Source organism: Abramis brama, assembly GCF_963993115.1.
Source record: "Abramis brama genome assembly, chromosome: 7".
In the NCBI taxonomy this organism is placed as follows: domain Eukaryota; kingdom Metazoa; phylum Chordata; class Actinopteri; order Cypriniformes; family Leuciscidae; genus Abramis; species Abramis brama.
In genome coordinates this window covers 21420709-21446019 of record NC_139969.1, presented here as the reverse complement: position 1 = coordinate 21446019, position 25311 = coordinate 21420709, and the positions used below count along the sequence as shown (strand labels likewise).

The following is a 25311-nucleotide window of genomic DNA, read 5'->3' as shown; positions in this document are numbered from 1 at the left end:
AACATTATAGAAAATGATGTGCTTAAGAGAATACTTGATATTAAGACATATATTTTGAGATAAAAAAAAACAGCTTTAGGCGCCCTGTGTATGATTTGATTTTCACTTTTGTTCAAGGTGATTAAATCAGCAAATTATAAGAAACTAATAATTTTCTTCAACAAGGATGCATTTAATCCATCAAAAGTGACAGACATTTATAATGTTAAAAATATTTCTGTTTCAAATAAATGCTGTTCTTTTTTTATGAAAAAAAAAATCACAGTTTCCACAAAAATAGTAAGCAACTGTTTTTAACATAGGGAGTTAACTAGTTAACTGAGGTTACAGTACTGTTTGTCTCTTTCTCTCGAACCCTCCCTTCCCCTCCCACTCTCATCCATGATTCAACCATCATACCATATTCTCTCCCCTTCCAGGTTGTTTCAGGGGGTCTCGGCCTACATTTAACTGAGATGATGCCCCCACTCTGAGTCTCCAGGCCACCAACACCAGATGTCCAGATCAACCTGACTACCATCCCTTTCCCCTTCATCCTCTCCTTATTCATCCCTAACTTTCTTCAATAAATAATTCTCCAACATTCATGGTTGTGGCGTGGTGCTTGCTCGTGATTGATAATAATAAGAAATGTTTCTTGAGCAGCAAATCATCATGTTAGAATGATTTCTGAAGGATCATGTGACCCTGAAGACTGGAGTAATGATGAACTAGTAAACAGTTATTTTAAATGTTATGATAAGTCACAATATTACTGTTTCACTGTATTTTTCTTTTACTGTATTATTTTACTGTATTGATTATCATTTATTGAATTGTGTTTATTCAATTTATACAAGTATAAACTACATTTTATAGAATTTGTACTTATATTATAACTCATAAAATGTAATTAAAAAATATAATAATAATAATACTGACAATAGATAAATCAAATGAATGCAGCCTTTGTGAGCATAAGAGACTTCTTTCAAAAATATTTACCAACCCCAACTTCTGTACAGTAATGTATGCCATAATGTACTAAAAGCAAAATAATGTATCAGATTTTAAATAATACTTGAGGTTATGAAAGTAAACAAAACAGAAACGTAGTACATTAGTTCAAAAATATTGCTATTTCCAATATTCCACTATATTTACACTATATCACTATAGTGAGTGCACATGTAGCTCCATTTACATATACCTTTTAACTTGAAAAACTCCTTTTGGCATTTTTTGCCCCACACAGATTGTGTTGCTTCATCTATATTAAATACAATATAATTTTATTTTTATGTTTTATTATTATGAATATTACTATTATTATTGTCATATACTTTGACATTAACCTTTCCTTAAAGGGATAGTTTACCCAAAAATGAAAATGCTGTCATCATTTACTCATCCTCAAGTTTTTCCAAACCTGTATGAATTTCTTTCTTCTGAACAGAAAAGAAGATATTTTGAAGAATGTCAGTAACCAAACAGTTGATAAGCCCCATTGACTTCCATAGTAATTTTTTTTCCGAAGTCAATGGCTACCATCCACAGTTTAGTTACCCATATTCTTTAAAAGATCTTCTTTTGTGTTTGTGTTCAGCAGAAGAAAGAAATTCATACAGGTTTTAAACAACTTGAGGGTGAGTAAATGATGACAGAATTTTTATTTTTGGGTGAACTAACCCTTTAAAGGGAAGCTTTTAACCCTGCTGTATAATTTTGGATTATTTTGTCCAGTGTCCTGAAAGACCAGCCTCAGGAAATCTCTTACCTAAACCGTGAAAAATGTGATTAAACATGTTTAATACTTTAGCAGAAGCTATTCAGCTTATTTTTACACAGACATTTAAGATGTGATTGCTTTGACGCTGTGTTTTCGGATGCGGGACGGATGGAATGAGTCATGGTCATACATGACTTGACATTCAGGCGGGTGTCTGCTGATACCGGCTCTAGGCTTTGGCCTGGATGCTCATCCAACTATTAGGTGAGGGATCAGTAGCCTGGCTGGGCTCAGAAAAGTGAATGTCCTATCTGAATATTTTATGCAATGTAGACTATGATAAAAAATACATGCGCTAGAAAAGCATCAGTGCAGGATTTGCAGACTTGGAGATGGTGCTGCAAATGCAAACCAAACCGCCAGTTTGAGGCTGATGTTAGAGGCATTCAGAATTATTTTTACTGATGATTAAAATGGCTAGTAGCCTATAAATAGTGAGCAAAAGATTTATGTCTTGCATATTCGTTCTGTGTCACAGCATGATGTGCCTTAAGCTGTCATTTGTAATAATCATTTTAGATAATTTTAATGAAATGTTAGACTCAATATAAGAAACACAGCATGCGTGTTACATGCTGATTTCCTCATGAAAAATAGCCGTTTGCTGCCCCCTTGTGAATGAGACCTTTTAGTAGCTACTCTTGGTCTGTTGAGTGTTTTCTCCGTATTTACTCTCCCTCATCATGTATTTCCAAACCTGTGCATTTCTTTCTTCTGGTGAACACAAAAGGAGATATTTTGAAGAATGTTGATAACCAAAGAGTTTCAGTTCCTATTGACTTACATTACAACTTTTGTCAATGTAATGGAAGCCGATGGGGACCAAATTTTTTTTGTTATCAACATCCTTCACAATATCGGAAGAATATATATCATCATTTACTCATAAGGGTCAGTAAATAACAGAATTGTAATTTTTGGATGGACTATTTCCTTTTAACCAATCTCTTATTCCTGTATCTCTGCGGCACATCCAACAGTTCCCTGAGGTACAACACAAACACACACGTCTCAAGGCTCCTGAACAGTCATTACATGTTGAATCTGTCAGAGGCATGAGCTCTTTGAAAGCGAGAAAAGCGAACACATCGAGAGTTGAACATCTACAGAGTGCACACTTCAAAAACTATTATGAAATGAAAAGGTTTATGGATGAGCGAGAAATTCTGTGCAGAGATCACAGGAGATCGATGTTTTTGATCAACAAAGAAATACAAGAGCTTCAAAAGACTTTGATGGACATAAACCTGATAAGCGGATATTGTCATGAAGCCTACGCTGCTCATCTGAGATCAGTGAGTATTGCCTTTTCAACTTGCAAAGAATCCAAGAAAGAAAACACATGTGGTAGTATTGACTTCAATGTTGAAAGCGGTGACTCAGTGAAGTCCAAACGCATGTTTAGCCAGAAGCATGACGGTTTGGGTGATGAAACCTCTGTTGATTGTGAAAAGGATCTGTCAGAAGTCAAACATCATACAATGACTCTACAAACATATAAAAAATCCAACACTAATACTTACATTTCACCACATAAGGATGTAAAAAACAATAAGGATTACTTAAAAGCCTCATTGTCTCATTTTGAGTTCAGTGAAAAAGATGAGGATAAAAGTGATGGATGTCCTCAGAGGAGTTTGCCCAAGAGCCCTTCATATATCGCAGAGACAGATCTGAAGAACAGTTCCTCGACTCCTAGACATTTCACCCTTGACAGAAGAGCAAAACCAGTGCATCAAAGACAACAAAAAGTCACTCTTCATAAGAGTCCTTCTCCAAGAATGAGGAACCCTTTGCTTGAACACCATTGCCGTTATATGGGTATACAGCAGCAAGTCCAAGACAGCAAGTCATTGTCAAGATACTTACAAAATAAAGATGGCATGGACAATGGCAGAAGTTACATATCTAAAGCAGCCATTAAGCACAGCCTTGATCTGCTCATCAAAGAATACAATCCTTCTCAAAATGCTGATATGGTGAGCAACAACAAGCAGAGGGGTTTGGAGGAAAAGGTGTCTAACTTTGTGTCAGAGCTTTCAGAGTTCAGGTGTGACGTGTGACATTCTGTAATTTAGTTCTTCTGTTTGACTTTAAAGGAACTCAACCGTTTTTTGAAATAGGGCTTATTCACCGTCTTTCCTACATTTACATAGGTGGGCAAACGCATTTTTGTCTCAGTGCATGCATTGTTTTAGTTTGGCAGCGCCGCCGATAGCTTAGCTTAGCATAATGAATGGAATCCTTTGTTGCCAGCTAGCATGTCATGAGTAAAAGTGAAAAAAAACAAAAAAAACAACTAATTATGTCTTGTGGCCTGCGTATACACAATGAGTACGCAATGCAGATTAAGACTAGGCGATTTCCTAGGCAGATATTGACTTCGGGCTATATTGGGGGGAAGCACAGGCGAAGCACTGCTACTTGGGCGCAGAGATATCACACTCACCACCAGTTCGTGTTGACTCTCATCCTCACGTCCTCAGGCTGTTGAGCCATCGCAACCTCCTCCTCCTGTCGTTCTATTTCCAAAGCACGCAGCTCCTCTTCTGAAAACTCTGGTTCATAGTTCATGGTATGGTTCTGGCTCGACTGTCTAAGAAGTCACCCTCTTCGTCTCTAACAAAATCCGCCATGTTCATCGCCATTCACTATGTCTACTGTAGGAAAAATAGCCGGCTACTATTCACGCTGATATGTTGACGGAAGTTGGGGGATTTCAGGTGTTGCGTGATATCCCAAGTAGCAGTGCTTCGCCTGTGCTTCCCCCCAATATAGTCCCATGTCAATATCTGCCTAGGAAATCGCCTAGTCTTAATCTGCATTGCTATTTGTACTCGTTGTGAATACGCAGGCCACAAGAAGTAATTCGTTTTTTAAATTTTTTATCACTTTTACTCATGACATGCTAGCTGGCAACAAAGGATTCCATTCATTAAGCTAAGCTATCGGCGGCACTGCCAAACTAAAACAATGCATGCACTGAGACAAAAATGCGTTTGCCCACCTATCTAAATGTAGGAAAGACGGTGAATAAGCCCTATTTCAGAAAACAGTGGAGTGTTCCTTTAAATAAACCAACATTATAATTTATTATTTTAATATAACAGAGGATCCTTAGAACTAGCACATAAAGACTCACATAACACGTCAGATAACGATGATAACCATCATCCTAAAGTAGAGTAATCAGTTTCTTGTTTTATAGGCTATGGGGTCTTGAATTTATGAGCAATTGATTGGTAAATCTTTCCACACTATTATATGAAACTCACTCATCATCCTCTGAGGGATTCAATTCCTTTCTATCTGATTCACACTTCATGCACGGATAGACATAATGCCCTACATTCAGGTCATCAATAGAGCCATCAATATCATTCTGCAATGTTTCCAGGCTTGAAAAAGAAGCACAGACATGAAAAAGATGTACTTGTTTTATCTACTTGAAAAAGGTGTCTGTCAGAGAGAGGCTGATGCAAATGGGATGTCTTTCCATGTGGCTTGTTTTTCTTATTATAACACAAATGCAGAGCTGGATTTTTTCTCTCTCTCTAGTGGATGAATAAAATGGTTCAAACAAAAGACCGTGTTTGAAGATTATGTAGGCAAAGTTATGTACTGATTTTCCCATGTCTTATTAATTTATCATAATCAAGTAAATCTCATAAAGCAAGCCAAACATTTACAGGCGAGTAAACATTAGCTATGAATTACCTCCAGAGCAAACTTATTTCATTAGAGAAACCAAACAGGCTAATGCATTTTAAGCACATCTTTGTATCCCTGTCACATAAACCAGTGGTTCTAAACCTTTCTGACTCTTTCCAAGAGATTATTTGAAGGAGATCCTATCTAAGCTCATTTGTACCTCAGGTTCTTTATTGTAATACAAATAAACTCAACATTTTTTATTTTAATGTAATATTACTAAATATAGTTCAGTTTAATGTAATATTTATTTTGAGTGTTTTGTAGGATGTAAATTAAGATGAACTTTTTTGTCATTTTGGTACATTTCTCTTATCATCCTTATTTGCATTACATACAATTTTTTTACATACAGCAACACAATTGCATTTAGTCAGTTAGCAGACGCCTTTATCCAAAGTGACATACAAACAAGGAATACAGCAAGCAATTCATCATGAAGAGGCAAAGAAGTGTAAGAAGTGTTCAAAAAATACAAAGTGTCCATCATTGCTTAGAGTAGCATAAGCTAGACAAGGGAGGGATTAAAGGAAAAGGAAATTGTACATAATCAACTGCATGAATGTATCTAAGCAAATGAGAAATTGCTTTTATGATGTGCAGGCTGAACAAGCAGTCACAAGGATTTCAATTGTGATCTGAGAAATGTACCAAAGCAACTGAGAGAAACTGATAACTAAAATTAAAAAAGTTAGCCTTATTGAGAATCACTATTCCAAACCTTTAATCTAATGCCTTATGAGCAAATGCTTAAAAATATTTGACTTGTAGCGTGTTAATAGAATCAACACCCAGTTTTTGTTAGTTTGTAACAAAAATGACTTATTTACAAAATTACATGTTTTTGCCTGAAATAAAATGATTACATTTAAAACGGTTTCGATGCTTTTGGTGTTATGGTTTTTTAACTGTTAAAACTGATCCAAATGTCTTAATAAAACTAACAGAGGTATGGTGTTGTGTAACAACAACACGAGTGCCAGGAGGGCACATCGCTCGCGCTCTGAACAGGTTGTAATGAGAGCCGGTGGGGTTTCAGCGTAGCCTAACAACCCTTGTGTTTGTTTCTGCATATCAGTCAGGGATCTGTAGATTGCTGCTCTCCTGATGATTTCACACACTCTGAATTGATTGCCTCTTCACTTTTCCCAACTATGTGCTCATTTACTTGAAAGTTTTACAGATTTTTTTTTTTTTTTTTCTGAATACAAATTGAAAAGCACTGTATGAAAAGCCTATTTTGAACTGAATATTAGAAAACACAACATCATAAGAAAATTAGTGACATTGATTGAAAGCATGATTGACTAAAACTGGCAATCAATTCAACTGAAAGGTTGATACAAATTTCTAACCTACAGTGTGCAAAGAAATGTACAAGCACTACTGAGGAACATCATGTAACAGCAGGCCACCGAAATCTCTTCACAATCAGTGTCAGAAGCTCTAGGGGTGATGAACATCAACAGATTAACACCTGACAATGAATTATCCAAATTACACCAATGAAGCAAAATCACTTGAATTTTTTATATTAACATCACATTTATTCCATCCCACACCACAGGCATGTTCACACACTAGCATCAATGCCAGAACAAAAGAATAATTCATCATTCATACCACAACAGCAAAACTCTCTCCCAAATCAGTTGCAAACCGAACATGACTTTTAAAACGGTCGCACAATAGTTCTCATGAATGCTTTAGGGATGTGACGACTAACACAACCTTGATGATTGGTGTGAACAAACTACAGTAAGAGAATTTGGACATAAAATTTATCTCATGCAAGAAAAGTATGATGTAACACATGTAAATGTTAGTTCTGCATACTCACTTTGAAAAAGCCATCAGAGATGAGTGAGTGATCTCTCCCCTCATTGACTAAATGCTTGTGATACCAAAAAGTGACCTGCTGAATTAGTCATATAAATAAAGTTACGTTTCTATACACAGTGAAAGCTGTAATAATACCAGATGTACCTCTTCGACCAGCATCTTTAAAGAAAGAAAGCCTACTAACGGATGCAAGTTCTGTAATATTGTGCCTACATGATGACCAGAACAAATCTCTGAACAAAAGCACACAATGTTTTTCTAAAATCCTTGGTCCCTCTAAGCGGTGTGCCGATCATTAGAGCTTTCCACGGTTTGCTCGTTTTAAAACTGGGCTGGCTGTGCAGGTGAAGGAGAAGTGTAAAACGGCCATGCTGAAAATGTAAATTTAGCTCAGCAAGTCTGGTTGGAGGCCAATTCTTTGAAGCACATCCTCGGGCATGCAAAACACAGGGTTCACTGGTTTGATCTGCTCATCCCCCAGCAAAGACAGACCAGCCACACCAAACAGAGTGTGGAAAGGATCCACCTGGACAGAAAGGCGAATTAAAAATATTTATTATAATCATAACAATGAACTGCGGAGACTGATAAGATCTGTTTAAAGAATGGTAAGTCCTACAGAAATAACAAGCAAAATATTTATGCATATGCAACATTTTTGTGTGACAAACTCCATAGAGCTTACCATGTCTCCAGGCCTGTCAGCGAAGCCGCCGGTCTCTTCATCCTGGCAAGCAAGAATAAAATTGCGCAGTTTCGCTTTGTCAATCCAGTGAATTCTGCCAATGATCTTTAAAGACGCAAGAACCCACCAGGAATAGCAGACATCAGGCAGCTGAAATTAGAAAAAAGAAAAAGAAATCTTCCACAGTTGTATTTTCTCTTTCAGATCTAAAATAGTATCTAGGACATAGTTGTGAAAATTTCATTATTTTCTATTTTGTTTATTTATTTGGTCATTTAGTTTTAAGGTGAACAAATAAATCTAATTTAATCTGATTTTTGAAATAATTAAAAATATATTTTAATTATTTGTATTTAGTTTCAATAGGCTATAAGGTTAAGTAACACCACAAATTGTACTCAATTGTACTTTATTTCCAGACTTTTATTTCCAAAAAAGAACAGAAACAGACTATACAAAATACAATATAATACAAAACACTTAAAAGAGACAATTATACAATAATATACTATTTATGACCCCGCAACAATGACTTGATCAGATGCTCTCTTCCTGAGCAGAATGCACTGATAGTTAAAAGTCAGATTAAATCATACTTTCCAGCATTGATAGAAATTATGAGAACAAATGTCATTTTATCTGTAATACCATTAGTTTTTATTCTTTTTACACTTTTATATTATTTTAATTAAAGTTATTTTTCATTAATACCTATGATCTGCAAGACATCTTACCTTCTCTGGTCTCCCATTCAGACCTCCTGATGGCAGCTGTCTTTCACAGAGCCACCAGCCCAACAAATCTGCATTTACTTGATGAAGCTGCCCAGTGACGGACAAGAAACCTGTGCAGCAGTAAATCTGAAGACAGGATGAGAAAAACATGACTGAGAGACAGAGCATCGCTTACAAATACACTAAAAGGGCATAAAAAACCTCAAATATCTCACCTGACCAGCATGAGACTCTGAACCAGGCCTACAACCAAACCCACCATCAAAGTTCATACAGGACAGCACAAACTCAACGGCCTTGTCCATGTTGATAGCATCCAACTTGCCCTACAGAGAAATTTGTCTTGTTATATGCATTTAAAACCTTCAAAGGTTGCAGGAAACACCATAAAAGGCAATTGAATAAAATATTGAATGCAAAAGGAGTACCAGTAGTGCCAATGTCGCAACCGCACAAAAGGAAAACCGTGTATCTATTTCACCTGTTAAGGAAAAAAACAGGCCTTCATGTAGTCATGTACCATTTAAATGTTGTTTATTTAACTAAAGAAAGAAAAAATATATCTAAATGTACCCCATTTGTCCCCAGCGAATGAGCCGTCCTCCTGCTGCAGTCCTCTAACATAGTCCACCACTTTGTCCACATCAATGACATTAATGCAATCGTACAAGGACAGGATCTATAAAAAAAAAAAAAAAAAAAAAAAAAAAGTTTTTGAATTTCTTGAATCTTGAATTTCCACTTCTGTGTAGTAATTTTTGTACAGCCATTTATGAATCAGTGTGGTCACCTTGTAAGGAATATTGCAGCATTTATTAGAATGAATCCGTGAACTTCATTATTTTTGGAAAAAGTATGACCCCTCATAATCTTTAATCAAAATAACTCCTCCTCCATCTTGCAGCGAAATCTCTTCTCTTCTCTGACGACGTGTTTACTGGCATGAGGGCAGGACAACCTGTCTCTCACATGCAGAGCCGCCTTAACCTAATGTTAGGCCCCGGGGCTGAGAGGTTTTGTAGGCCCCCCATCCCCTCGATTTATAGAGTCTCATTTTAAAAAAGTGTAATATCTAGGTAATCTACATCACAGTTTTCGCGAGCGACAACCAATAGGAAAGAAGCCTTTCAGTGGAGCTCAGCTCCCGTCACCGTCTCGAGTGCAGTGCAGGCAAGACAGAAGAGTTCGAGGGCGATTTCACTGTTTTATATGATTTGACTGTAACTAACCACAAACATGGATATAATAAAATGATGCATGGAAAAGAAACTGTCGACAGTCTCAGTGAGTTTAATACATACATTTATAGTTCGAGTGTTGTAGTTTTATGATGCAAGTTTAGCACTGCTGCAGTTCATTTTACAGTTTCCCCTGCATTATGTTGACTATTAGGGACAAGAAAAAAGATTATTTGTCAAATTCGGATGACGTTTTAGTAATTTATGACAGTATGAGTTTAATTTGTAGATTGATCGATCGTTAATCTAGTAAATTATTTAATCCACTGAACACTGCTGTGTGGTAATATAAAAACACTCTCTCAACAGCATACCGTTTCTTTTGAGCCTAATTCCTAGTCAAAATAAAATAACATAGTTGTATCATTTGTGATGGTGTTTTGTATAGATGTGGCCAGACGAGCAGTCTACCACATTAGAGCGACAGCACTACCAACGCCCACAAGCGACTTCACAGTATAGAGACTAGCGACATACAGCGACAAAATCGCTGGCTGTGTGAACGGGGCTTATGGGGTCACGTGGGTCACTCAATCAGCAGACATGTAACGTGCGATTAGAGTGATTGACAGAAAACCTGACAAGTTACAAAACAATATGACCTTTTCAGCTCATCATGAACCTGAACATGAGAGGCCCCTGAACTTGGGAGGTCCCTGGGCTTCAGCCCAGGTAAGCCTGTGCATTAATGCGGCCTTGCTCACATGAGATCAACCAATAGCAAACCACAACCATCCAACAATCCAATCAATTCCCACCCTACATTTTTTTCTTGTTCAGAAAGCAGTTTTCCTTGGATATATGTAACATATATATATATATATATATATATATATATATATGGCAACTTCAGTTTGATGCCGATTCCTACTGACCTGTACAGCACTGAGGGTGTAAAGGAGATGAGGGTCGTGGCCGATGCTGGCGCTGATGCCTCCACAGTCGTGCTGGCAGGACTTGATGAAGTCTATGATCTCCTCACGGTTCATTCGAGAGAGCTGACCCATCAGGTCCATTACTGTCAGACCCCAGTAGATGCCACTCATTCTCAAGTACTCTGACAGTGTATACTCCTGCAAGGAGCCGGTGCCAAATTCATGGTAATTAGCCTCTAATTGTATTTACTTATTGCATTTTTATAAGCCATAAACTTACATAATCATCCTTCTTGGAGCCATAGGCTGCAATATAGTCTGCATGCTTGTCTAGGAAGAGCGTGTTTGGAGCATCAGGTTTAATGATCACGTCTTTAACCTGGGTTCCCTGAAAGAAAAAATAATTGTTATCAATTTCTGATAATACTGCAGTCTGGTACATTCCTTTTAGCTCAGGCTGTAAATTGTGCTGAATTGACTGGGCGGATGACATGACATGCTGCAATCATTCTCCTCTTTTAATGTACGCTGTTTTCTTCACAATCGCATGCCCTTTCTTTATGGGGAAACATTATTTGATACACAATTAAATAACTATACAAGCAAAGTAGTGTTTTACATTACCATACTGGCGGAGAAGTAAGAGAGGACTACAGGCGTACTTCAGCAGTCACACACATTTTACATCATCACATTACTCGTCATTTCTACGGGTGCTCATGAAGGACAAAACGCATTTACTGGGGACGTTATGCGATTCTGATATTCACTCATTATGTCACAAAGCGGAGAAAGCAATATAGGTTGCCTTTACCATTTTTTCCCCAGATTATTGTCATAATCTTAACATTATAGATTGTCATACGGAACAAGTTTTATATAAGCCGTTTTTATAGTTTATTCATTTTTGCAACGCTGGGGGGTTGCAACGCTGTTAGCAAAATTGTAGACATGTTTAAATACAATTTAAAATCGTGATTTAAAAAAAAACAAACAAATTGAATAATAAACATTCAGAAAAAAATAGGAAGTGATTAGAATGAATTTTTTTACTCGTTTACCCAACATTACTTCTTGAGTATCACACTTTTTATTACATTTTTCACAATGGGGCCAATCATTAGGTCACACAGTTGCACGAAAAAAAAAAGTTATATAAGACACTGCTAAATATTACTTATTTTGTAATTAAAATGTCAATAATACAGTTTCTACTACTGGCCACAATCGTTCAGGCAAGAAAACGAACACTTTTTCAAAGCAGATTATTTATTTTTATTTTGAGAACGTAATAGTTACAAAAAAAATTCTGACAGAGCTATGTAACCATGTTACTTTGTTCAGCTTAACAATTGATCAACTTAGTTGTTTAACGCTACAAACACAAAGATGGCAAGGCATGCTGATATGACATAAGGCAACGTGAGTTCTGTGTAGGCAATTTACAATCTGTTAGATACAATCCTGAGATCTATTGATCAAATACATCATCATGTACAAACGATTAGCTCTTGGCATGGAAGTCCTGGGTTTACAGGTTCACTGTTTGAATTTCCCAAGATGTTCTCTTGAGATGATGAGCCTTTGGATTTGAGCAGTCCCTTCATAAATCTGTGGATTCAGACAATAAGCCATTAATCAAATTTCAGCATTTTTAAAAATTAACAAATTAATAAAGGTCTACAATCCTGACCTGGTAAATCTTAGCGTCTCTCATCAGCTTCTCCACAGGATATTCACTATTGAAACCGTTCCCACCAAAGATCTGAACAGCATCACTGGCACACTGGTTTGCAATGTCTCCAGCAAAAGCCTTGGCAATCGATGCATAGTAGGTGTTCCTGCGGCCCTCATCCACTTCCCAAGCTGCTCTCTGATAGGCCATCCTGGCAAGCTCCACTTTCATGGCCATTTCAGCCAGAAGGAATGACACTGCCTGGTGCTGGGGGTCAGAAAACAGAAGCAGATTATTACAGTAGAATTAAGTAGATTTAATTTAGAATTTACTGTATTAACTTTGTTGTCAAACATACACCTACCTCGGCAATAAACTTGCCAAAAGTCTTTCTTTCCAAAGCGTACTTTGTGGCCTCTTCCAGTGCTCTCTGTGCAAGTCCCACTGCACCGGCAGCCACCTGAAAAGCGTCAAGATATGGTTGATATGGCATTATGAATTAGACAACTGCAATTTGTTAGAAGTAATAACTGCAAAAGGACACTTACTGGTGGTCTGGTCTTGTCAAAGGCACCCATGGCAATCTTGAAGCCGGCTCCTTCTCCGATCAAAACATTCTCCTTCGGGATTCTTACATCCTCAAACGTGATGCCCCTGGTGTCTGAGCATCTCTGGCCCATGTTCAGTTCCTGTTAAACAGGAGAATGTAGACATAAGCAAATAGTGCAAAATCTCAAAGTGGTATTAATATAATGTCTAAGTATCGTCTGAGTGCATCAGACTGCGGTTGTCGGCAGCTCTTACCTTTCTGCCAGGCTGGACTCCTGGGGTGTCAGCTTCAACAATAAAGCCTGTGAAAGCCTTGCTAGCAGGACATTTGGGATCGGAATCTGTGCGGGCCAGCAGGAAGTACCTTTAAATGCAAACAAAAAGGTTTATAATTGCCCCAAAAATAGTTATGAATCCAAAGCAGTTCACCTACCAGTTCGCTTTTCCTCCATTGGTGATCCACATTTTCTGACCGTTGACCACATACTCGTCTCCTTTCTTCACAGCCCGGGTCTTTATTGCAGCCACATCAGAGCCTGCTCCCGGCTCGGTCACACAGTACGCCTGTCAACACGGTCACATGCAAAAGCGTGTATATATGTACTTACTATTTCTATGGGAAAGCTTCATAAATATTGATTATTAGAGAAATGATGACAAACTTACACACATTAGAGGTTCTTCTGTCATTCTGCCCAAATATTTCTTCTTCTGGGCATCATTACCAGCAATAATGACTGGCATTTGCTGCATGGGAAAAAAAAAAACATTTAATATAATTATTAAATGAATCACGCTCAAAAATAAGGTCCTAAAACTCCACTTACTCCCAGAGAGTTTGCCTCAATGGCTGTCTGTACACCAGTGCAGCCAAAGGCCAGCTCCTCTGTGATGAGACAGGCATCAAATATGCCCAGACCCATTCCACCTGGAACATATTGCAATATCCAACATGGTCAGAATTAAAGGAATAGTGTCCTCATGTTGATCCAAACTCCTATGACACCACTTTGAAAACCCCTGCCATAAAAGGGTTCCATTTGACTTTCACGCTGCATTTCAGCTAATTTCATCTTAAATGTCAGGATGTTCTTTACACAAAGCTTTCGTATGGCTTTAGACATATGGACTACTTTTATGATACTTTTATGGTGCTTTTATGGTATAACTAGCAATCAGTAGATTATTAAAATATAAAATTTTATGCTTAATGGAATTTTTTTTTTTTTTTTTGGTTTAGGTTTGGATTTGGATTTGGAATGACAAGTAAATGATGACAGAATGATAATTTTGGGCATCAGCCTTCAGGTCACTCAATAATGCTAGGACCTAGTACCTACCACAGTCCTCAGGAATATGTCCATTCATTAGACCCAGCTCCCATGCTCTCTTAATGAGAGGAAATGGATACTGCCAGGAGGAAATCACCCATTACAATTTTGGCAAATCAAAATATGTAATATGGTGGACAGGTAGATTTAAATAACTTACTTCACCACTTCTGTCATATGCTGGGGCAGCTGGGACAATCTCCTCTCGTGCAAACTTTCTTGCCAGCTCCTGGAACTCTTTCTGCTGGTCAGTTAATTCTGTTAAATTTGAGGAATAGTGTGTTGAGATGGTGTAATGGTGCCTTGGCATTTTTGAAAACACAGTGAGCAGAAGTAACATTATAATCAGAGGATGATCATACATACCAAAGTTGAAGCCTCCATGAGCTCCCTTCAAGCTGGCAGTCGCTGCTCTGGCACTAGCTTGAGGGCCAGAACTCTGAAACCTGAGTCCAGCCTGAACACCTGCCCTCAAAACCTGTTGGACAATGATTAAATACAGATCATTACAAATTTTTGCACTGACCTTACTATTTTAAAGATTTTCCACTGTAAAATTCCGTCATTCAAATAATCCACAATTTAACCTATACATTAGTATTGCATTTAATCACTGTCATCTTAATTGAATAAAATCTAATTAAATTAATATAATTCTAATATAGAATGAGTTTGGCAAAAGTATGATACTGTATGCTATATTTGCAGTACAGTCAATACTTGGTTTATATCCTGCCAGGCACTTTGTTTATAGACAGGGTTACAAAAACTACGAGTAGAAGAGCAGAAACTTCAACAAATTAATCAATAAACGTATCACATTTGTGAAAACTTCATGATCCCAGATGTAATGATATTATCTCTTAACTGCGTAGACTAACGTTAGTTGTTCCGTCGACTAGGAATTCAGCTATCTAACGTTAACAGCCTAGCGTTAGGCTATAGCTATCTCTCAAATTCACCAGATTGTAGATTTGAAACAAATAAAATGGCATGCATATACAAAATAGTTACTGTTCGCCAATACGTCAAGAGAAATGCGTAAATACCTTGTTAAAAAGCATCGCTATTTCTCAGCTTCAGCAGCTCAGATCCTTCAATGCCCTTACAATGTTCACCAAACAGAAATCATGAAGTGCCAACCAATCAACGACCTCTGTTTTATCACGTGATTAAGCACCGTCGCTCTAGTGACTTTTGCCCTACTTTTGTTATAAAACCGCAAAGATGATAAAAATATTACATCTTTTTATGAAGATTTGTTTTTAATCCTCAAGATCTGGAGGACAAGACCAATCGTGTCTTCAATAATCTTATTAATATTATGTTAAAGAAATAACCTTTGCTTCAACCCTCTTTTCTGTATGTAATACAGTATGTATGTAATTCATTTATTCATATACTATCCAATCTTAATTAAATTATTTAAATAATCCTAATTCTTATTTTAAAAAATAGGATTTAAAAACGTTATGACTTAAAATGAATAAGAAAAATAATAAACCAAAATGAGTGGAGTGTAGCAGGCAGTCTTTCCAAAACCGAAAGGTGGCAGTAATGCAACTTAAAGGATGCCTTAAAAACTCAAAAAGAAGAAGAAGAAGAAGGCAGTCTTTCCAGTAGGGGGATGAGTAAACACACACATGGGCGGGTCGCCCTTTAGACCGGTGACATAGCTGTCTTGACAGATGCCAGTATCCATAGCTTTGGCGCTAGTAAAAATGCTTAACTGTATCTAGTCTTTTGTCGTACTGTTCGTTTATTACATCGGATATCAATAAAAGCGGACAGACAGGTAACTAAATGACAAGCATATGCGAGTGTAATGCTTACTGACGGCCGAACTGCTCAGTTTTGACACATCCTCAGCTAGCTCTCCGGCTAGCGCACTCAAACTTGAGGAGGGGATGTCTCCGGACGTCAACCCCAACATCCTCCTGGGGAGAATACGCTTTTTAAACAAGTGCATTGAATGTTTCCGAAAAAGTGAACATCTGCCGGAGTCCCTGTGTTACGTGCCGAAAGAGGTTTGCTACAAAATCTGCAAGGATTCGTCGTCGGGCTCCGTTTCCGCGTCCTCGTCAACAGCTGGCACCTCGGGTGGCAAAAGCGTGGTGTCGGTGAGGGAGAGCCCGCATCAGGCGCCACACAAGAAATCATGCAAGTGCAACATCGAGCCCAAGAAATCGACATGTATACGGACAACAGGGGAGGAGTACTGCAACGGCCATGGCCTGTGGGTCAAAATAAGCAAGGTAGAACATGTAACTTATATGTATTATTATGTGTTGCCTGGAACTGGTGTCAGAGTCAGATGTTATTCTTTTTGATCTGCTGTATCATCATTGATATCAGAATACACGGGGCTTCCTGGTTCATGACGTCACTGCATGTAATGTGTTGGTGTGGCTCCCGGAATCTTCCACTCTTCAGTTCAATGGACATTCAAATGAGAGTCAGCCTGTTTTGTTTGTCACTCTGATTTTTTTGAGTGCTCTGTCCATCACAGGAGCAGCTGGAGGAGTATCGTGCTGGTCTGGACATAGAGGAGGGCTGGATCCTGGTGTGTAAACACACAGAAGGTGGAGACAGACTTGTGCCGGTGGAATCTCCCGAAACCATCAGCCGCCAACAGCAGCTCTTTGGCTATGACCACAAGCCTTGTAGCAGGTTTGTGAATTTTTAAATGTCCACCATTCTCTATTTCCCTGCCCCATGTAAACTTACACTGTGAATCTTCAAATTGTGAGCAAAATTTTGACATTCAAAAGTACGTTTATTTATTTAAAGATAAATGCTTGTATTCAGCAACGATGCATCAATTGATCAAAAGTGACATCAAAGATAGATAGATAGATAGATGGATAGATATAGTTTTATTTGTCCTCGAGAGGAAATTAGTTACACAGTAATAACACAGACAACACATAACATTAAATTATCGACATATGTGACCCTGTGTCACATGGGTCACAATTTTTAAATTGAGATTTATACATCATATGAAAGCTGAATAAATAAGCTTTCCATCCATTGATGTATGGTTTGTTAGGATATTTGGCCGGGATACAACTATTTGAACATCTGGAATCTGAGGGTGCAAAGAAATCGAAACATTTAGAAAATCGCCTTTAAAGTTGTCCATTTATATTCGCGATTGTGCTGCATTCACTCACAAAATGATTTATATATTTACGGTAGGAAATTTACAAAATATCTTCATGGAACATGATCTTTACTTAATATCCCAATGATTTTTGGCATAAAAGAAAAAACGATAATTTTGACCCGTACAATGTATTGTTGGCTATTGCCACAAATATACCCGTGCGACTTGTGACTGGTTTTGTGGTCCAGGGTCACATATCATAATACAATCAAAACCAATCACAGACATCACAAAAAAAGAGAGAGCATAAGATGACATACAGGATCAATGGCCGATTTCCTATGTGTTTAAGAGCTCGTATAGATACAGGAACAAAACTCTTATTATACCTGGCCTTTCTACACATCGGTAATCTATATCTCTGGTCAGAAGGCAGGGGATAAAACTTTTATAATGTTCTAATTGCATTCTATAAAATAAACTGCCATTAAAATTTAACTAGGAAGTCTGACATATTCAGTTTAGTTATGGCTCAGTACTTGAATTGACTGTCAATGTGAAATGCGTGTATTAACATATAAAACTGTTGATAGTAAAAAAAATTAATACAATTCTGACGATTCAATGGATATAAATAACCAGCATTTTTCTTTAATGGCTATGTAGGTGGGAGCAGGTGGTGGATGTGGAAAACTCCTTACACATGGGTGCCAAACCCAAGGTTGCAGAGCCGGACGAGGCCGCTGTTCGAAAGCTGAGGTGAACGGATGCTCTGCCTCTGACACAAAAAATTTAAAAAGACAAAACAATTCTCTATAATATAATTAAATAAAAAACTGATATTTCCTGTTTTAGTCTAATTCATATTTTCTAATATTAATAATAAACAGTTAAGAAGTTTTGTCCAAATATGTTTATATATATATATATATATATATATATATATATATATATATATATATATATATATATATATAATTTATTTATTATTTTTTTTTTTTAATTAGCCTGTTTTTTTTTCATTATGATATCAGAAAATTAAAAACATGCTTTTGTAGAGGATGTGTATTCAAGTAAAATTAAAATAAAAACTAAAATAATTGTCTGTACAGTATGAATACATTTTTTTGAATAATTGAGTAGATCCAGAAAAAAAATTTGCATCATGTTATTGACTTAGATCTGCCCTAATTCTGTGAGGTACTGTATGCAATCTCTGTCTTCCAGGTATGTCCCTCCTACATGGATGTTTGAATGTGACGAGGACCTCGTACACTACTTCTACGACCACATTGGGAAGGAAGATGAAAATCTTGGCAGTGTGAAGCAATGCGTGACCAGCATTGATGTGTCTTCTAGTTCGGTGTGTGAGGGCTTAGTATCATTTTGTGTATTAGTGAAGGGCAGAGTGCTGTGAGTGAACATATAAATAAGATGTTCTAGACTAGTACTAAGTAGCATTAGTAGTAAGTAAGTTTTTACGTTTGAAGGAGGACCCCAGTGGTGGTGCAAGCTGCCTGACAGATGGAGACACTGAGACATTCTGGGAGAGCGATGGCATGCAGGGACAGCACTGGATCCGTCTGCACATGAAGAGAGGCACTGTGGTAAAGTAAGGACAACTGATTTGCTAGTCACTCTAATTATCATGGACTTTGTTCACAATGCACTCAAACCTGGTTTGGTTATCAATCCAAACCTTTGAGACTGACTGTCTGAAATCAGAGTTTGCTGAGACCGTGTTGTCAATATTCGGTGTGTCAACATCGTATGAAATCCGATCTGATCGCATTCCAAAACACGTTTGTAAACATCATATTTGATCTGAACGTATTTGAGTCAGATTATAAACTCTGAACATAAAAACATATAAATTCTTTTATTTTCTCTTCCTTTAGCAAACTGATATTAACAGTGGACTCAACAGATGATAACTACATGCCCAAAAGAGTGACTGTATATGGTGGAGAGGGAGATAATCTCAAGAAATACAGTGATGTAACAATAGATGAGTAAGTAATGTGTTTCATTATTTAAAGCCTACCAAACTTTTTTGGTGCAATGTTTTGTTTGGAAAGTGTGCTTGGGATATTTACATTTTTCTTAAATAAATGTCTCTTTGTTATCAAATTCAATAACTTTCATACATTTTAAGTGTGGTTTAAAAGCCCAGTTTTTGTGGCCAGTTATCATTTTATATGTATATGCTCATGCTATATTAGTAGCACCATTTTCAAGTTATAAATATGTAAAGGCTGTATACAGTTTTGAATATTGCAACAGTATGGCTTTATTTCTCTAATAGCAACTTAATAGGAGAGGTTTGTGTTCTGGAGGACATGACATCACATTTGCCTGTCATTGAGATCAGGATTGAGGAATGCAGAGGTAAGATTCATCTGACATGACATGCTGTCATCTGAAAGAGAAAGCCAGACTCATGACTGTTCATCTCGATTCTTAGCTATTTCTTGTCATTATATTTTGCTGTAGATGAAGGAATCGATGTACGGATCAGGGGTCTAAAGATCAAATCGTCCTGCGAGCGTGACTTGGGCCTCAACGCAGACGTGTTCCAGTCTCCCAACCTAGTGCGCTACCCGAGATTGGAGGGCACCCCTCCTGATGTCCTCTATCGCCGTGCTCTGGTCATTCAGAGGTAACACCCAGCAATATGTGATTTGGTAAGGCCTATATGTGAGCTTTTGTTGACTCAGTATTGTTTTTTTTGTTTTTGTCTGAAGGTTCATCACACTCCTCGATAGTCTATTGCCACATATGGTGCCTGCATGGGACTACAGCCTTGGAACATTCAACCAGATCAAAGTTAGTGCTCTTTTCTAGGACAAGTGTGTCTTGTTTGTATATCAGAAGTTTAAACTGGCAAGGCTTTAAATCGCATGCAAATAATAAACTTTCGTGATGATGAAAAACCGTAATGTCACACGAGAGTAACCGCGATAAAGATGATAAAAAAAAAACTGTAACCGATAGGAATGTGCAGCATGGGGCGAATGTTAGAGACATTTTAATCACTCACAATCTAATATTGTCATATCGCACACCCCATGCCAAACTCTCTTTTTTAACTCTTTCCGCAAACTTTGTGCTGCTCTGTAGTGTATAAAGCAGTTCCTGCTGTTGTCCAAGCGTCGCTCTGCCCTCATCACCCAGTGCCTGAAGGACTCTGAGACCAGTAAGCCTAACTTCATGCCCCGCCTTTACATCAACCGTCGCCTTGCCATGGAGCACCGTGACAACCCCACTCTGGACTCCACGTGTAAAAATGCTGTCTTCACTCAGGTAGTCCACAAAACATGTGCCTATATATGTACAAAATGTATTTGTTCTGTGTTTGCCTAACACATATACTACCGTGCAAAGGTTTTTTTTATTTTTTTATTTTAAGAAATTAGTGCTGCATTCAGCAAAACACTTTCAAAATATTAAAAAAAGATTTCTAATTCAAATAAATGCTGTATGTTTGAACTTTCTATTCATCAAATATTCATGAAAAATTGTTTCCACAAAAGTATTAAACAGCTGTTTTCAACATTGACAGTAATTAGAAATGTTTCTTGAGCAGCAAATCATCATATTAGAATGATTTCTGAAGAATCATGTGACACTGAAGATTGGAGTAATGATGCTGAAAATTCAGATTCGCCATTACAGGAATAAATAGCTTTTTTTAATATACTGAAATAGAAAACATTTATTTTTATTGTAATGTTATACAATGTTTACAATATTACCATTTGTACTGTATTTTTGATCAAACAAATGCAGCCTTGGTGAGAATAAGGCCGTGTGTCCACCAAAGCGTTTTTACTCGCGGCTGGCGTGTTTTTTCAGTTGTTTTCAATGGGAGCGCCGCGTTTTTAAAACGCCATGAGCGTAGCGAGGCGCTGAGCGTTTTTTTCACGCTGAAGCGCCGAGCGCTCTGCGTTTTTTACAGGTCGCCGAGAGTTGAAGAATGTTCAACTTTGGGTAAAACGCAGCGCTCATCACTGTCACTTTTTACCCAACCATCCAATCACAGTGGAGGAGGGGCGGGACTAATACCACACCGACCAACCGCCACATTCTGCTTGTACAACGTCAACAGATGACAACAACAAGCATAATAACGGAACAAAATCATTTAAAACAAGAGCCAGAGAAAATACATTATATTGTATCGACATTGTTATGTAGAATCAACACAGAAACAAAATATGTGTGAAATGAGATACTAGTAACACTCTCGCGGATATTCCGTATCATAACAAGCAAAGTGTTTCAACTGAAAAAAAACCGCAACGCTGCCAGAACGCTCTCAAGCGCCCACAGATAGCCTAGGCGTTTTCAGCAGAGCGCCCAGCGTTTTCAGCTGGCTAAAAACGCTTTGGTGGACACACGGCCTTAGAGACTTAAAAATCTTACAGAGATCAAAAGACACCCCAGTCTTTTGAATAGTAGTGTTTATAATTTTAATTTGTCGTTATGTAGGTGTATGAGGGTCTGAAGCCGTCTGACAAGTATGAAAAAACTCTGGACTACAGGTAGTCTCTCTCTCTCTCTCTCTCTCTCTCTCTCTCTCTCTCTCTCTCTCTCTCTCTCTCTCTCTCTCTCTCTCTCTCTCTCTCTCTCTCTCTCTCTCTCTCTCTCTCTCTCTCTCTCTATATATATATATATATCTGGTGAAGTCACAGAAGTTACTGGACTTTATTGTACTTAATGTTTTTAAATAGTCAAAATGCTATGAACAACAAATATACTAGTTCTAATAAACAATAATTGTATTATACTTTATACACACAAATATATATATATTTTTATATATATATATTTTTTTTTTATATATAATTTTTTTTTTCTTTCTTTTTTTTTACAGGTGGCCAGCACGATATGACCAGTGGTGGGAGTGTAAATTCATTGCAGAAGGCATCATCGATCAAGGTCATACAGTGATAAACTTATTTCACATGTCTGAAATTAAACAGTATCCTCATCTGAGATTTCTTTCTAGCAGGCGGTGGATTTCGAGACAGCCTAGCAGACATGTCTGAAGAGCTTTGTCCCAGCTCATCAGAGTGCCCTGTACCACTGCCATTCTTCACTCGAACCTCTAACCAGGTAACAAACAAGTGATTGCATGCACTTTCTGTAATTGTACATTTTATGTTTGTTTGTTTTTTTAACCCTGCTGTAATCCATTGCAATGGAGTTAACTCTAATGTAACTGACAAGGTAGTTATGAACCTCTCTTTATCTAAAGATTAAACTGTTTTTGTATTAGGGAGCTGGAGAGGCCAGAGACTTCTATGTGCCAAATCCTTCATGCAGAGAATTCCACAAGTTTGAGTGGATTGGGCAACTAATGGGTGCAGCTCTTCGTGGAAAAGACTTTCTGGTCAGTTGTGTTGTGTAATTGCAGTGGGACCTTAGTATTCATTTAAAGTTGGCTTTCCTTGATCATTTGGTAGAAAAGGAGATTTCATAATATTTATCCTTTAGGTTCTGGCTTTGCCAGGGCTGGTGTGGAAGCAGCTGATTGGAGAAACAGTCAGCTGGACGAAAGATTTTCCTGCAGTAGATTCAGTGCTGGTAAGAAGCCCATATATCTCTCCCGCAGTCTTTTCTTTGCATCTTGGTGCTGACTACTGGAATCAGTGGAACTGATGGAACATGTTTGATGTTGTTCCTTAGGTGAAGTTGTTGGAGGCTATGGAGCATATGGACAAGGACACATTTGACTTTAAGTTCGGCCAGGAGCTTGTGTACACCACACCCCTGAGTGACGGGCGGCTGGTGGAGCTGATTCCAGGAGGAAGTGGAGTGGTGGTCCGATATGAGGATCGCATGGAGTTCATACGCCTGGTACAGAAATCAAGACTAGAAGAGAGCCGGGAACAGGTAAAAACAAGAGGAAAAAAAGTCTGTTAAAACTATTGCATTTGGAATTAACAGAATAAACAACATCCTTTTTGAGGACGTACTAAGCATATATTTCTCAATCAGTCCATTAAATCCTGTGCTTAATCCAAGCTGTGTTCCTGCACTACAGGTAGCTGCCATGCAGGCAGGACTGGTGAAAGTGGTGCCGCAAGCTGTGCTTGATCTCCTGACATGGCAGGAAGTGGAGAAGAAAGTGTGCGGAGACCCAGAGATCACAGTGGAGGCCCTTAAACGCCTCAGTGAGTCATACAGCAGCTGACATGAGCATTAAATAATTGATATTCTCTGCCTCAGCATGAATTCTCGAAGGCGCTGAACCGAATAGTGGCTGAAAGTATAACAGTTCTGTACAGCAGTCATTCTCAACTTTTTTATTATTTATTAAACTTTCAACAAGTTTTATATTGAATTTGAATTAAGTGTTTTGTTTTGCTAGAATTTTATCAAATGTTTGTTAATGTAATGGGAATTTTCATATATATTACATTAAAATACTTGCATTATATTTATATATATATATATATATATATATATATATATATATATATATATATATAATTTTTTTATTATTATTATTTTCTATCAGCACGCTATGAAGACTTGGAACAAACAGATGTCAGAGTGCAGTACTTATGGGAAGCCCTGATGAACTTCACCAATGGTTAGTAAGGTTCCTTATCATACGTGAAACAACTGTTTCTAGTTATTTGCAAAAGGAAGTACCTACATTTCTCATGTTGATTTATTTACACTTTTGCCAGAGGATCGTAGCAGGTTTTTGAGGTTTGTGACTGGCAGAAGTCGTCTTCCTGCTCCCATTTACATCTTCCCAGACAAACAAGGGTAAGTTGTAAAGAAAATAACAAGAGATCATGTTCATTTAGGTTGTGATCTGAATAAACATTAAACAAATGCATTTGTGTCTAGGTCTGAATCCACAGATGCACTTCCTCAATCTTCCACATGTTCCAGCACCCTTTATCTACCCAAATACCCAAGGTGTGTTTATGTAATATAATATTTGGATGATTTCATAATAACGGAATAAAAGTTATTACCTTTTTTGACTGTATTTTAAATGTGTTTAATCCGCAGTGCTAAAGTTTGTGAAGAGAAGCTTCGCTATGCTGCATATAACTGTGTGGCCATAGACACAGACATGAGCCCTTGGGAGGAGTGACCTGATTTTGCCATGTTTACTAATTTTACATAGCAGGGTTTTGGCATAAACGAACTGTAGCACCGTGCACATGACCTTGTCTACACTATTGCCAATTACATCTGTACAGTATAAATAAATATGTTAAAAACAACTCCTGGTTTGCAGTTCTTTCAAGCTTAATAATTAAACTGTTTGAAACTGTAGGAAAATCGACAGAGACCACTCATGACAATTTCAATTTAGCGTTTTGTATTTTTTGCTAAATATATTACCATTATAACAATTTGAAAAATTGAACTGAAAAATAAATGTTATTGAATATGAAATAATTTTATTTTGTAATGTCCCCCTTTTGCTTTACTGACAGCAGCACTAAACAAAGCTACATGAACTTCAAGAACGCCATGATCTAACAGAACAGCTTGTGCTTCAATTCAAGTCAGAACATATGACAGATATGAGCAATGTCATAGTCCAGAATCAAATTTCTTAGTTTTACATTTTTCAAAAGCCTAAAAATCCTAATTCTAAATCCCCAGTGTTTAAAGTTAAAGCCATCAATGTTTAGTAAAGTGAATGTTGTTTCTTCAAGGCCAGACATCAGTTACTGACATACTTTCATGTAGGCTACTCTTCTCAAAAGAACATTGCTTATGGACTTGTTATGAGCAAAAACAAAGACGACTTATAAT

The 25311-nt window shown here is 37.5% G+C and overlaps 3 protein-coding genes across 3 annotated transcripts; 1 reads left to right on the top strand and 2 right to left on the bottom strand.

Annotated features, from left to right (window-relative positions):
- Nucleotides 1–7004: 7004 nt before the first annotated feature.
- Nucleotides 7005–11574, bottom strand: rabggtb (Rab geranylgeranyltransferase subunit beta). Its single transcript, XM_084119189.1, has 9 exons — nucleotides 11478–11574; nucleotides 11134–11241; nucleotides 10854–11051; nucleotides 9314–9419; nucleotides 9169–9221; nucleotides 8956–9066; nucleotides 8741–8866; nucleotides 8007–8156; nucleotides 7005–7847 (listed from the first exon to the last, which is right to left on the bottom strand). The coding sequence occupies exons 1-9, from the start codon at nucleotides 11478–11480 to the stop codon at nucleotides 7707–7709; spliced, it is 996 nt and encodes a 331-aa protein (XP_083975315.1). The 5' UTR covers nucleotides 11481–11574; the 3' UTR covers nucleotides 7005–7706.
- A 530-nt stretch (nucleotides 11575–12104) lies between these two features.
- acadm (acyl-CoA dehydrogenase medium chain) lies at nucleotides 12105–15822 on the bottom strand. Its single transcript, XM_084120151.1, has 12 exons — nucleotides 15458–15822; nucleotides 14775–14886; nucleotides 14569–14666; nucleotides 14418–14487; nucleotides 13905–14005; nucleotides 13744–13824; nucleotides 13511–13641; nucleotides 13333–13441; nucleotides 13077–13217; nucleotides 12893–12988; nucleotides 12547–12795; nucleotides 12105–12464 (listed from the first exon to the last, which is right to left on the bottom strand). The coding sequence occupies exons 1-12, from the start codon at nucleotides 15470–15472 to the stop codon at nucleotides 12393–12395; spliced, it is 1275 nt and encodes a 424-aa protein (XP_083976277.1). The 5' UTR covers nucleotides 15473–15822; the 3' UTR covers nucleotides 12105–12392.
- Nucleotides 15823–16013: 191 nt separating this feature from the next.
- hectd3 (HECT domain containing 3) lies at nucleotides 16014–24770 on the top strand. The gene is made up of 21 exons (XM_084118839.1): nucleotides 16014–16663; nucleotides 16918–17078; nucleotides 18184–18276; nucleotides 18745–18880; nucleotides 19008–19129; nucleotides 19416–19529; nucleotides 19823–19905; nucleotides 20011–20176; nucleotides 20262–20343; nucleotides 20638–20820; nucleotides 22009–22061; nucleotides 22394–22458; nucleotides 22532–22635; nucleotides 22799–22912; nucleotides 23017–23106; nucleotides 23209–23415; nucleotides 23567–23696; nucleotides 24044–24118; nucleotides 24219–24300; nucleotides 24385–24456; nucleotides 24553–24770. The coding sequence occupies exons 1-21, from the start codon at nucleotides 16316–16318 to the stop codon at nucleotides 24635–24637; spliced, it is 2565 nt and encodes an 854-aa protein (XP_083974965.1). The 5' UTR covers nucleotides 16014–16315; the 3' UTR covers nucleotides 24638–24770.
- Nucleotides 24771–25311: the final 541 nt, after the last annotated feature.